General features: G+C 37.4%; 1 protein-coding gene across 6 annotated transcripts in view; it reads right to left on the bottom strand.

Annotated features, from left to right (window-relative positions):
* The window catches only part of CUNH12orf50 (chromosome unknown C12orf50 homolog), a 46,919-nt gene extending 37,345 nt beyond the window's left edge, over positions 1-9,574 (bottom strand). For 3 of the 6 annotated variants that reach the window (XM_033221126.1, XM_033221127.1, XM_033221128.1), the window contains exons 1-3: positions 8,594-8,904; positions 6,485-6,604; positions 6,027-6,147 (exon numbers count right to left, since the gene is read on the bottom strand). In XM_033221126.1, the coding sequence (XP_033077017.1) occupies positions 6,027-6,147; positions 6,485-6,604; positions 8,594-8,647 (295 nt within the window). In that variant the 5' untranslated portion in view covers positions 8,648-8,904. Of the gene's footprint in view, positions 1-6,026; positions 6,148-6,484; positions 6,605-8,593; positions 8,956-9,378 lie in introns of those variants that run through there. The other 3 variants (XM_033221129.1, XM_033221131.1, XM_033221130.1) reach the window with 2 other exon arrangements.
* Between the last annotated feature and the right edge of the window lie 4,248 nt (positions 9,575-13,822).

Genomic DNA, 13,822 nt, shown 5'->3' with positions numbered 1-13,822 from the left:
GTTCTTAGAGACTTACAAAGAGACTTAGATTCCCATACATTAACAGTGGGAGACTTCAACACCCCACTGACAGCAGTAGACAGATTGTCAATGCAGAAAAGCAAAGATATTCAGGACCTAAACTCAAAACTTGACCAAATGGATTTAACAAACATCTACAGAACTCTCCACTTCAAAATAACAGAATATACATTCTCATCATCACATGACATATACTCCAAAATTGACCATATATGTTGACATACAACAATACTCAGCAAATTAAAAAAAAAAAAAAAGAAAAGAAAGAACTGAAATCATACCAACCATGCCCTCGGGCCATAGCACAATAAAAATAGGAATCAATACTAAGAAAATCACCACTACCATACAATTACATGGAAATTAAACAACCTGCTCTTGATTGACTTTTCGGTAAACAATGAAATTATGGCAGAAATCAAGAAATTCTTTGAAACTTATGAGAACAGATACAACATACCAGATTCTCTGAGATACAGCTAACTCAGTGTTAAGCAGGGAAGTTTATAGCACTAAATAGGCTAAATGGCCTATAGCACTAAAAGCACTACATGACCACATCAAAAAGAAAGATCTCAAATTAACAACTTAGCATCACAACCAGAAGAACTAGAGAAGCAAGAGAAAACCAACTCTAAAACTGGCAGAAGACAAGAAATTACCAAAATTAGAGCTGAACTGAAGGAAATGGAGACACAAAAAGCCATACAAAAAGACCAGCGAATCCAGGAGCTGATTTTTTGAAAAAATTAATAAGAAAGATAGACTGCTACCTAGACTAATAGAGACAAAAAAAAAAAAAAAAAGAGAAGATCCAAGTAAACACAATTAGAAATGACAAAGGGAGGCCAGGTTCAGTGGCTCATGCCTATAATCCCAGCACTTTGGGAGGCCAAGGCAGGCAGATCACTTGAGGCCAGGAGTTCGAGACCATCCTGGCCAACATGGCAAAACCCAGTCTCTACTAAAAATACAAAAATTAGGCTTGGTGGTACATGCCTGTTATCCCATCTACTTGGGAGGCTGAAGCAGGAGAATCACTTGAACCCTGGAGACAGAGGTTGCAGTAAGCCAAGAAAAAAAAAAAAAAGACAAAGGGAACATTACCACTGACACCACAGAAATACAAAAACCTATCAGACACTACTATAAACACCTCTATGGGAAGAAAATTTAGAAGAAATGAATATATTCCTAAACACATGCAACCTCCCAAGACTGAATAAGGAAGAAACTGAAACCCTGAAGAGACCAATACTGAGTTCTATAAATGTATAAATAAGAAAAGGCCTACCAACCAAAAAAAAAAAAAAAAAAACACCAAACCCAGGGCCAGACAGATTCATAGCCGAGTTATATCAGATTTATAAAGAAGAGCTGGTGCCATTCCTACTGAGACTATTTCAAAAAATTGAGGATGAGGGACCCCTCCCTAACTCATTCTATGAGGCCAGCATCATTCTGATACCAAAACATGGCAGAAACAAAACAACAACAACAAAAAATCATGCCAATATTCTCAATGAACACAGATGCCAAAATCCTCAACAAAATACTAGCAAATCAAATTCAGCAGCACATCAAAAAGCTGATCCATCATGATGAAGTATGCTATATCCCTGGGATTCGAGGTTGGTTGAACAAACACAAATCAATAAATGTGACTGATTACATAAACAGAACTAAAAATAAAAACCGTATTGAGAAATGATTATCTCAATAAATACAGAAAAGGCTTTTAATAAAATTCAACATCCCTTCATGTTAAAAACCCTCAGTAAGCTAGGAATTGAATAAACATACTTCAAAAGAGTAAGAGCCATCTATATAAAACCCACAGCTTATACAGACTGAATAAGCAAAAACTGGATGCATTCCCCCTTGAAAAAATGGAAGAAGACAAGTATATACTCTCTCACCACTCCTATTCAACATAGTATTCAAAGTCCTGGCCAGAGCAACCAGGCAAGAGAAAGAAATAAAAGGCATCCAAATAGGAATCAAGGAAGTCAAATTATCCCTGTTTGCAGATGACATAATTCTATATCTAGAAAATCTCATAGTTTCTGCCCAAAAGTTCTCTGATCTGATAAGCAACTTCAGCAAAAATTTAGGATACAAAATTAACATATAAATATCAATAGCATTCCTATACACCAACAACATCCAAGCCAAGAGTCAAATCAGGAATGCAATTCCATTAATAACTGCCACAAAAAGAATAATATACCTAGGGGTACAGCTAACCAGAGAGGTGAAAGATCTTTACAATGAGAATTACAAAACACTGCCCAAAGAAAGCAGAGATGATGCAAACAAATGGAAAAACATTCCATGCTCATGGATAGGAATAATCAACAGCATTAAAATGGCAATGATGCCCAAAGAAATTCACAGATTCGATGCTATTTCTATCAAATTACCAATGGTATTCTTCACAGAATTAGAAAAATATATTTTAAACTTAATATGAAACCCCAAAGGAGCCCAAAGAGCTAAGGCAATCTTAAAGCAAAAAGAACAAAAAAGGAGGCATCATGTTACCCAACTTCAAACTATACTACAGGGCTACGGTAACCAAAACGGCATGATAATGGCACAAAAAAAGACACATAGACCAATGGAATAGAATAGAAAGTGTAGAAATAATGCCTCATGCCTACAACCATCTAATCTTTGACAAAGGTGACAAAAATAAGAAACAAGGAGAGGACTCCCCACTCAATAAATGATGCTGGGATAACTGGCTTGCCATATATAGAAAATGGAAACTGAAACCCTACCTTATATCACATACAAAAATTAACTTCAAGATGGATTAAAGACTTCAATGTAGGCCAAGTGCAGTGACTTATGCCTGCAATCCTAGCACTTTGGGAAGTTGAGGTGGGCGGGTCACAAGGTCAGAAGATTGAGACCGTCCTGGTCAACATAGTGAAACCCCGTCTCTACTAAAAAAAAAAAAAATTAGCCAGGCATGCTGGCACACCCCCGCCTGTAGTCTCAGCTACCTGGGAAGCTGGGGCAGGGGAATCACTTGAACCCAGGAGGCAGAGGTTGTAGTGGGCCGAGATCTCACCATTGCACTCCAGTCTGGCAACAGAGTGAGACTCCATCTCAAAAATAAATAAATAAATAAGCAAATAAACAAATAAATAAAATTTTAAAAAAATTTTAAAAAGACTTAAATGTAAAACCTAAAACTATAAAAACCCTGGAAGACAGCCTAGGAAATACAATTCTGGACATAGGACATGGCAAAGATTTCATGACAAAGATGCCAAAAGCAATTGCAACAAAAAAGTTAACAAAAAGGATTTAATTAAACTAAAGAGCTTCTGCACAGCAAAAGAAACTACCAACAGAGTAAGCAGACAACCTACAGATTGAGAGAAAATATTTGCAAACTATGTATCCAACAAAGGTCTAATATCCAGAATTTATAAGGGACTTAACAAGCAAAAAACTAACAACTTCATTAAAAAGTGGGCAAAGACCATGAACACTTTTCAAAAGAAGACATAAATGTGGCCAAAAGCATATGAAAAAATGCTCAACATCACTAATCATTACAGAAACATAAATCAAAACCATAATGAGTTACTACCTCATAACAATAAGAATGGCTATTTATTAAAAAGTCAAAAAATAACAGATGCTGGTGAGGTTACAGAGAAAAGGGAACACTTATATACTGCTGGTAGGAATGTAAATTGGTCCAGCCACTGTGCAAAGCAATGATGTAGCAATTATTTGAAGAACTTAGAAGAGAATTACCATTTGACCCAGCAATCCTATTATTGGGTATATACACACAGGAATATAAATCATTCTACTATAAAGACATACGTACGTGTATGTTCATCACAGCACTATTCACCATAGCAAAGACATGGAATCAATGGTAGATTAAACAAAGAAAATGTGGTATATATATGCCATGGATTACTACACAGCCATAAAAAGAATGAGATCATGTCCTTTGCAAGAACATTGATGAGCTGGAGATCATCATCCTTAGCAAACTAATGCAGGAACAAAATCCAAATGCCATATGTTCTTACTTATAAGTGAGAGTTAAATGATAGCACATGAACCCAAAGAAAGGGACAACGGATACTGGGGCCTAATTGAGGGTGGAGGCTGGTAGGAGGGAGAGGATCAGAAAAAAATACTTATCAGGTACTACACTTATTATCCAGGTGATGAAATTGTCTGTATACCAAATCCCCATGACACACAGTTTACCTATATAGCAATCCTGCACGTGTACCCCAGAACCTAAAATAAAAGTTAAAGAAAAAAAAGAAAGAAAAATGAAGAGAATGTGTCCTGCAAGCTGGATAGGAAAATTATGTCAAGAAGGAAGGGGTGATTAAATGTGTCAAATCCTGCTCATGGTTCAAGTTATATAAGGACTGGGAATTGGCCACTGGATTTAATAATGTGCATGTGACAGTTGAAAGGAATGAATAAGCCTGATTTGCATGGGATTAAGAAAGAATTGGGGGAGGATTTGGTGACCACAATAATAAATAATCACTTTGAGGAGAACTATTGCAATGGGAAAAAACACGGTGTGGTAGCTCGTGAGAGAATAGATCAAAATGGAGAATTCCTTAAATAATTAAATAAATACATGTTTGCATGGTGATAGGAATGATTCAGTAAGAGTGAATAATGCTTACGTAGAAAAAGAGGGGAATGAATCGTTAGATCAATGTCTTAGAGTAGAAAAGAGAAGGCAACATCTACTTACCAAGTGGAAGGATAGGCTTAGATAGGAGTATGGATGATTCATGGTAAGAGCAGGGAAGAAGTGAGTACTGATGCTACTAGGTGGGTAGATGTAGTGACAGAAATCTGCAGAAGTTATCTTCTTATTAAAAGTTTCTCAGTTTGTAAGACATAAGGTCATCATCAGAGAGGAAGAGGCAATGGAGGTTTAAGGAGAGGAAAGGAGGTATAAAAAGCAGTCTGCGAGAATAGGAATGAACTGGGGGAGTACCATGTGGTGTTATTGGCAGTCAGCAGTAAGGGCTCATTTGAGGTTTGTAACCATGAATTTAACCCAACCAGCATGGTTGTATATTTTTCTGCAAACACAAAAATTAGCCGGGTGTGGCAGCGCATTCCTGTAATCCCAGCTACTCAGGAGGCCGAGGCAGGATAATTGCTTGAACCCGGGAGGCAGGGGCTGCCATGAGCTGAGATCGCACCACTGCACTCCAGCCTGGGCGACAGAGCGAGACTTTGCCTCAAAAAACAAACAGCAAACAAACAAACAAAAAACCATTCCATCAGAAAAACTTGGTGGCCATAGAAGGAAAGTAGAGTAGTTACAAGCATCAGGGAAACCTAATAGCCCCAACTTCTTCAGCAAGGTTATTACCATTCACTGGTTTACACTGTGGTGTCTTCTGTATCCATTTCCCAGAACCGAATATAAAGTACATCACATGGTAGAGTCTCAGTACCATTTAGTTAGACTGAATTGTGCCACAGCTTTTGTAGCAATGGCATTGCATTTTCTCCACAGTTAGTGTTAGAAAGAACCATCAGAAACAGCTGTTCTGCTAGAAGCAAAAGTGTGTAACCCAGATCATTCTCTTGCTCTCTCCACCTACGAGATAGCTTTCTACACATTCACAGAGACCGCCAGGGAAGGCATGACCTCTAATCTTGGCTTCAGTTATGTGATACTTTGCTAAGACACAGCCTCCTTCTATTTAGTGAGGTCAGTAGCTGTCTTACTTTTCATATGAATAAAATCCATTTTAGATACACATAAAGTTAACTTGCTCTTTGTTCACTTCATCTTGTTAGTTACTTAATGGCTCATTCTAAGCTTTCTCTCATCTCATGTAGAATCATTCCAAATTACCCACTGGCTATTAAATTGCATTGCTCACCTTGTCATACTTTTTTAATGTGTCATTCTATGCTGCTACTCCAAAACAAGATTAGAATATGGTGTGTCCATGTTATTCAAAAAATGTACTCACTGCTACTTGGTGGCAAAAATAATCCATTGATATTTCGAGGTTTGCTGTGATAAAAGATACAGCTGATCTTCACACAACCAAGAGGCTGAGTTTCCCAGAAGCATGAAGTGCTGCAGTTTTGCTAGATAAAATGATATTGGGGGAAATGTGATGATTAGATGCCATATTTACAACAAATACAATGTGGTACAATACAGCACAATGACACAAAAACGGTTAGTTAACTGGTTTAGGATCATGTGTGTTTTCCAGCTTTCAGTGTTTCTAAGCCTTGCTTTTCAAAAGCTGCAATGGGTATTTCTAAAACGTGTTCCTCCATTAAGCTGAAAAGATTGCAAAATTTCTAAAATCAAATAGAAGGAAGAATGATTTCTTCCCTATTGTTTTGTAAAAGTATAATTCAGCATTACTGAAGGGAAATGCTTTTTAACAAAAATGATGATGCTAAGTAATTCTACCTGCATTTCCATGTGTCTAAATCTGCAAAGTGGATCTAAACATTTCCTCTTTCTCCATAATGAGCACACAGTGTCACTGCCAAGGGCCTCTTCACAGTGTCGGAATCGGCACTGGGAACCCTAAAAGAAAAAGTAAACAGTGTAGAAAGCTCAATACGTTGACATTAGTGTTTAACAACAATAGGTCGCTACTTTGTTAAAGAAAATACGAGTAGATTAAATTAGAATCACAAAGATATACACTATTAATTTTAGACCATAAGTCTAAATTTTAGCAAGTTAGTCTAACTTCGGTGAGAAAGCAACAAGATAATCTAGTGATTAAATAGTACAACATGCCGCAAATCACTGATAAAACGCTACTTTTTGTTATTCGTTAATCCATATGGTTCACTAAGAATAGAGATATAAGAATCCAGTGACACTTTGATCACAATTCAGTGACAGAACAACTTAATTTCTCGTTCTGAAGAAAGCCAGATGAAACTTTTAAGAATCCCTACCTATATTCTAATTGTGAAAATGATTTATATTAATCAATCCTTTTATTAGATCATCTGTTTTCTCAGCCTATGGAGATACTGTTAAGTTTTTATGGAACTTAAAATTTAAGTGATTGTGGAATTTTAATTATTATATTATGACGTACTACATTAAATATATGTGCTTTGTGCCTTTAGCTTACAAAGATAAACAATTGCCTATACATATACTCACTGACTTCTTTATATGCCAACAAAAGTCGATGTGTATTGTTTCAATGGGCTGCTATTACTTTTTAAAAATTCTATGTTCTTTTAAACGCAAACACACAGTTGGTAAAAACCACAAGCCCCTGCTGTGTGGGAAGAGAGGTGGATAACATTCTTCTCTCTTTTGACACATGGTCCATGGTTGTTCGTTATCTTTTATCTCTCTCCTACTTCCATCTTCACTCTCTCTCCCTTGTTAAAGTAGATACATGTACTCTCACAGCATGGGTTTGTGGGCAGGGGTTTTCAAGTCAATAAACTGGTATTTGAAAGCCTGGGCTCCACGACTTGCCCATCGTCACAAAGTTAATACTTAACTCATCCTCTCTGTGCTTTAGTTTTCTCATCTGTGTACAGGAAATAAAAAATACTTTCCTCACAGGTTAGCTGCAAAAATGATGTGATACAAGGTATTGTGAGCTATTATTATTATTTATTCATTTAATTATTTACTGGTAACTTACTCATTAGTCACTGTACTAAGTACTTGAGGATACAGCAGTGAAATAGACAAAACATTCTGCCCACCTGGGACATGAAATCTGTTATTATTCTTTATTATCCTAGCGTTTAATTTAACAGGTAACATAAATGAATCTAATTTCTGTGGTCAGAGAGGTTGAGTCCATTCAGGTTTCCTAATAGAGAGGAAACACTTTAAACCAGACATAACATATTTTTCGCTGGATTATTTCTTGCATGAGCACGAAGCTCCAAATATTGAGTTTCTACCTTTATCTGGTTTTATTAAGATCCATTCATCCTAATACATTGGAGGAATTATCAGTTTTTCCCATTTAACTTTATAAACTTTATGTGGCCAATTTGTTTATATTAATTATTTTCTTTTTTATGATATTTAAATATTTGTTGTTACTTAGACTTTTGACAGAGGAAAATTCAGTAATTGGGTAAATAAATTTCAAATAAGAAAACAGATTTATTACAATAAGTTTGACAGTTACCTGAATTCAACTATTTGAATTTATAATGACTGGAATCATATTAATTAAAACAATATCTTGTAACGTATAACGTTTCAATATTAGGAATTTAATGTCTCAAGGTGCCATAACATAGGCAAAAGTGCCACATGAAGATTCAAAAGCTATAGGCATGTAACTGGCATATATAAGAGTAGTTTCAAACAAATAATAATTTCAAATTATCTCAGATTTCTTCAGAGAAATTCAGTATGTCAAAAATACATGCTAGGCTTTTACTCCAGATTTTACATATATAAGATATCTTGCAAGAAAATAGTAAATTTTGGCTCAGCAATGCAAGTTATTGCCATATCTTCCTTCATTCTAGTCAAATTAAGCATGTGAAGTACTGTCAGTTGTACAATATTTACCTTTTTGCATGTGGAATTAAAAAAGAAATAGCAGTCATTCCCAACTTCTGCCATTTTCAACTCTCTTGCTGCTAATCCAATGTTTGTTTGTTTTTTTTTTTTTTGAAAAATATATATGAATTGCAGGAATGCAAATACAAAAACTATCAGTATGTAAAGGGGGAAAAATAATTTCTTTTCCACAGTCTTTCAGGCTTTAAAGTATTCCTTTAAAACTGACCTCCTGTTGACAGTATATTACACAATAGATAATTCTTAAACAAATTTAAATTAGAAGATACCTTCTCTAGCCTTGCAGAAATGTTGAAAGTGGTTGCTAGTAAGCACACAAACTCAGACTTCTAGAATTTTCCTCATTGTTACCTAATCCATTGTTTGCTCATCATAAATGACCTCACATGTAACTGTAGGTCAATGTTCACTCAGGTGAACTGTAGTTTTCTTACTCAGTTTTAGCATATTAACTAAAAAGGACTAGCAAAAATAAAATAGCATATTTTAATCTTTCAATGTTCTAGTTGAATATGGACTATAAACTAGTTTATACTTTTATAATAGAAAGTGATAAGTATTTCACAAGTAAACAACTATTTCTAAATCTTCGTTTCTATAGAGGGTTTGGTAATAACACTAAAAATTTGACATAGGTAAATGAGATACTCATATTCTAAGATAATAAAAACAATTATTTCAATATGTACTCTCTGCTATCCATTGATTTGGGAAAAATCATATTCAAATTGTGATATATTAATAACTACCTGAAAATATATTGGGCTACTTACTCATCTTGTAGCCAGATTCCATTTATTTTTCATCCATCATAAAAAGAGAAATATCTTCTTCCTATAGCAGAAAGATTCCAGAGTGCTTGAAGGTTTTGAGAATTTGTTGAAAACAAGTGAAATGCTCTGATTCCCAGAATGAAACATTTCAATCAGCAGTTATTGATATGTTCCTCTTAGTATCTTTAATCAAAGAATTAAAACCTAGCAGAAATTAATAAAAAATATTCATCATAAATGTATCAGTCCATTTTCATGCTGCTGATACAAACATAACCAACTGGGAAGGAAAAGAGGTTTAACTGGACTTACAGTTCCACATGGCTGGGGAGGCCTCAGAATCATGGCAGGAGGTGAAAGGCACTTCTTTCACTGAGGTGGCAAGAGAAAATGAGGAGAAAGCAAAGGCAGAAATCCCTGATAATCCCATCAGATCTCATGAGACTTATTCACTATCATGAGATTAGCATGGGAAAGACTCATCCCCATGATTCAATTACCTCCCCCTGTCTCCCTCCCACAACATGTGGGAATTCTGGGAGATACAATTTAAGTTGATATTTGGCTGGAGACAGAGCCAAACCACATCATTCCACCACTGGCCTCTCCAAACTTCAAGTCCTCACATTTCAAAACCAATCATGCCTTCCCAACAGGATCCCAAAGTCTTAACTCATTTCAGCATTAATCCAAAAGTCCACAGTCCAGAGTCTCATCTGAAACAAGGCAAATCCCTTCCACCTATGAGTCTGTAAAATCAAAAACAAGTTAGTTACTTCCTAGATACAATGGGGGTACAGGTATTGGGCAAAGCTACTCCAAGTGGGATAAATAAAAAAACAAAGGAGTTACAGGCCCCATGCATGTCCAAAATCCAGCAGGGCAGTCAAATTTTAAACCTCCAAAATGATCTCCTTCGATTCCAGGTCGCACATCCAGGTCATGTGGATACAAAAGGTGGGTTCCCATGGGCTTGGGCAGCTCTGCCCCTGTAGCTTTGCAGGGTACAGCCTCCGTCCTGGCTGTTTTCACAGGCTGGCATTAAGTGTCTGTGGCTTTTCCAGGTTTTTGGCACAAGCTGTCAGTGGAGCTACCATTCTGGGGTTTGAAGGATGGTGACCCTCTTCTTACAGCTCCACTAAGCAGTGCCCCAGTAGCGACTCTGTGTCGGGGCTCCAGCCCACATTTCCCTTCCACACTGCCTTAGCAGGGGTTCTCCATGAGGTCCCCACCTCTGCAGCAAACTTGCCTGAGCATCCGGGTTTTTCCATACATCTTCTGAAATCTAGGTGGAGGTTCCCAAACCTCAATTCTTGCCTTCTGTGCTCCTGCAGGCTCAACACCACGTGGAAGCTGCCAGCTTAGGGCTTGCACCTTCTGAAGCCACAGCTCGAGCTCTATGTTGACCCCTTTCAGCCATGGCTAGATTGGCTGAGACACAGGACATCAAGTCCCTAAGCTACAGACAGCACTGGGACCATGGGCCTGGCCCATAAAACCACTTTTTCCTCCTAGGTCGCTGGGTCTGTGATGCGAGGTGCTGCTGTGAAGGTCTCTGAAATACCCTGGAGACATTTTCCCCATGGTCTTGGGGATTAACATTAGGCTCCTTGCTACTTACGCAAATTTCTGCAGCTGGTTTGAATTTCTCCTTAAAAAATGGGTTTTTCTTTTCAACTACATCATCAGGCTGCAAATTTCTGAACTTTTATGCTCTGTTTCCCTTTTAAAATGGAATGATTTTAACAGCATCCAAGTCACCTTTTGAATGCTTTGCTGCTTAGAAATTTCTTCCACCAGATACCTGAAATCATCTCTCTCAAGTTCAAAGTTCCACAAATCTCTGGGGCAGGGGCAAAATGCTGCCAGTCTCTTTGCTAAAACATAACAAGAGTCACCTTTGCTCCAGTTCCCAACAAGTTCCTCATCTCCATCTGAGACCACCTCAGCCTGGACCTTATTGTTCATATCACTATCAGCACTTTTGTCAAAGCCATTCAACAAGTCTCTAAGAAGTTCAAACTTTCTCACATTTTCCTCTGTCTTCTGGGCCCACCAAACTGTTCCAACTTCTGCCTGTTTCCCATTTCTGAAGTCACTTCCACATTTTTGGGTATCTTTTCAGCAATACCCCACTCTACTAGTACCAATATACTGTATTAGTTTGCTTTCATGCTGCTGATAAAGACATACTCGAGACTGGGAAGAAAAAGAGGTTTAATTGGACTTACAGTTCCACATGACTGGAGAGACCTCAGAATCATGGCAGGAGGTAAAAAGCACTTCTTACATGGTGGCAGCAAGAGAAAATGAGGAAGAAACAAAAGTGGAAACCCCTGATAAAACCATCAGATCTCGTGAGACTTACTCACTATCATGAGATTAGCATGGGAAAGACTCACCCCATGATTCAATTACCTCCCCCTAGGTCCCTCCCATAGCACATAGGAATTCTGGGGTATACGATTCAAGTTGAGATTTTGATGAGGACACAGCCAAACCACATCAATAAATAACATAAAAGGTGCCATGACAATCACAGATTAGGCTAGATAAAAATGTATTTTTAAATTGTCATGTATGTTTAATTAGAAATTTAAAAGACTGAGACAAATATGAATTCCCACTTTGGTAACGTAAAACAAGCTAAGCTGCTATTAACTTTTTGAAGACAATGCTTTAAGACAAAAATCTGATATGTAAAATAAACTAAAATTTAGAAAAAAGTTTTTAAATGTAAATTGAACATAATTTTAAAAACAAGGTAGTATGAGAGTTGTAAATGAAGTAGAGAATAAAGATTTGCCTAACCCTTGAAGACAGTGGCAAAGATACATAGAAAAATATAACTACATTTTGTTTTGCCCTATCTTCTAACTCTACAACAAAACACCCATGCAGTACTTAAGCCACTGGGAGAAACACCCCTAAGAAATACTTTAAGTGGGTTTTGCCTCCAGATAAACACTGTCTACACCTACAAACTTGTAACTTCATTGGACTGTTTTCAAATATTCTTACCAAACACCATTATTGCATATTACGTGTAACATCATGATTAAAGCCATTGTGAGAATTACTGTTTTACAAAGGAGAAAGTCTGAAAAAAAGCGTTTACTTTTTGAAGTTAGGTGCATACAGCTATATTCCAGTAGACATGGCGAAAATAGGTCAAACTCATATGGGGAATTTTTGTGTGTGTGTGTGTGTGTCATTGCAGAGCACATAAAATAGATCTGTACATTTTGGTAGTCTTTAGAATTCCTGGAGTCTTACCTTCTCTACCTTTTCAAGCTCTCTTTTTCTTTTCCTTCTCCCTCACGTCGTTTTTTCTTTTCCTTATTTTCTTCAGTTCTATTCTTTACTGTTGTGAATTTCATTCTAGTCTTAAAAAAAAAAAAAAAAAACTATTACGGCCAGGCGTGGTGGCTCATGCCTGTAATCCCAGCACTTTGGGAGGCAGAGGCGGGAGGATCACGAGTTTAGGAGTTCAAGACCAGCCTGACCAACATGGTGAAACCCCATCTCTACTAAAAAAAATGCAAAAATTAGCCGGGCGTGGTGGCACACGCCTGTAATCCCAGATACTCAGGAGGCCGAGGCAGGAGAATCACTTGAACTGGGGAGGTGGAGGTTGCAGTGAGCCGAGATTGCGCCACGGCACTCCAGCTAGGGTGATAGAATGAGACTCCATTTCAAAAAAAAAAAAAAAAAAGCTAGTACTACCCTATGAGGATGATTATTCCTGTGATGAAGACTGATGGCAAATTTGTCTCCAGGGCTGGGAATAGGACTGAAAATTCTGTATTTTGTGTCAGTCAAAGCAGGCTCACACTGAGTATCTTTCCTCTTTGGTGTTTACTAGAGCACCTAACGTATTAGAGAAGAAAGACTTTCTTCTGTTTTGTAATCCTGTGACACCATTTTAGGTACAGTAGCTGGTAGCACCTCCTCGATGACCCTTCAGAATTAGGAGAATTGGGCAAAGTTGATGGCTGCTACCCATCAGAGCAGGAGTCCAGTTTATAACCATGAATTGATCCTGTGCCTCTCTCCTGATGAGGATTTGTGTTTCTGCCAGAAGCTTTGCTCCAGGTACTGATGAAACCAAAGTTTTGGAAATAGAAAGTGCTTCCTGAGAGATGACTAGCTTTGCAACTACTATTCAAAGAATAAGTAGAGTGGGTTTTAGAAGATGAGTATTTCCCACAAATGACAGAACGTTGGACCTAAAAGGTTCTGTGGCAGTTTGGGAGGTGACAGTTGATAGTTGTGAAAGTTGTTGTCTCTTTGGGATTCATGAAATAAGCCGCTTTTTAGAATGCCTTTGAAGGAACCAAGAAGTCACTGGCACTCGACTATAAAATGCTAAAAAGTTTCTGTTTCCAACAGCACACAGCCAACATCAGGTTTTTTCTTTTTTGATAAATGTGGGTGGGGTGTG

Source organism: Trachypithecus francoisi, unplaced genomic scaffold, assembly GCF_009764315.1.
Source record: "Trachypithecus francoisi isolate TF-2019V2 unplaced genomic scaffold, Tfra_2.0 Lachesis_group11, whole genome shotgun sequence".
NCBI classification, from domain to species: domain Eukaryota; kingdom Metazoa; phylum Chordata; class Mammalia; order Primates; family Cercopithecidae; genus Trachypithecus; species Trachypithecus francoisi.
This window is presented reverse-complemented; position numbering and strand designations above follow the sequence as displayed.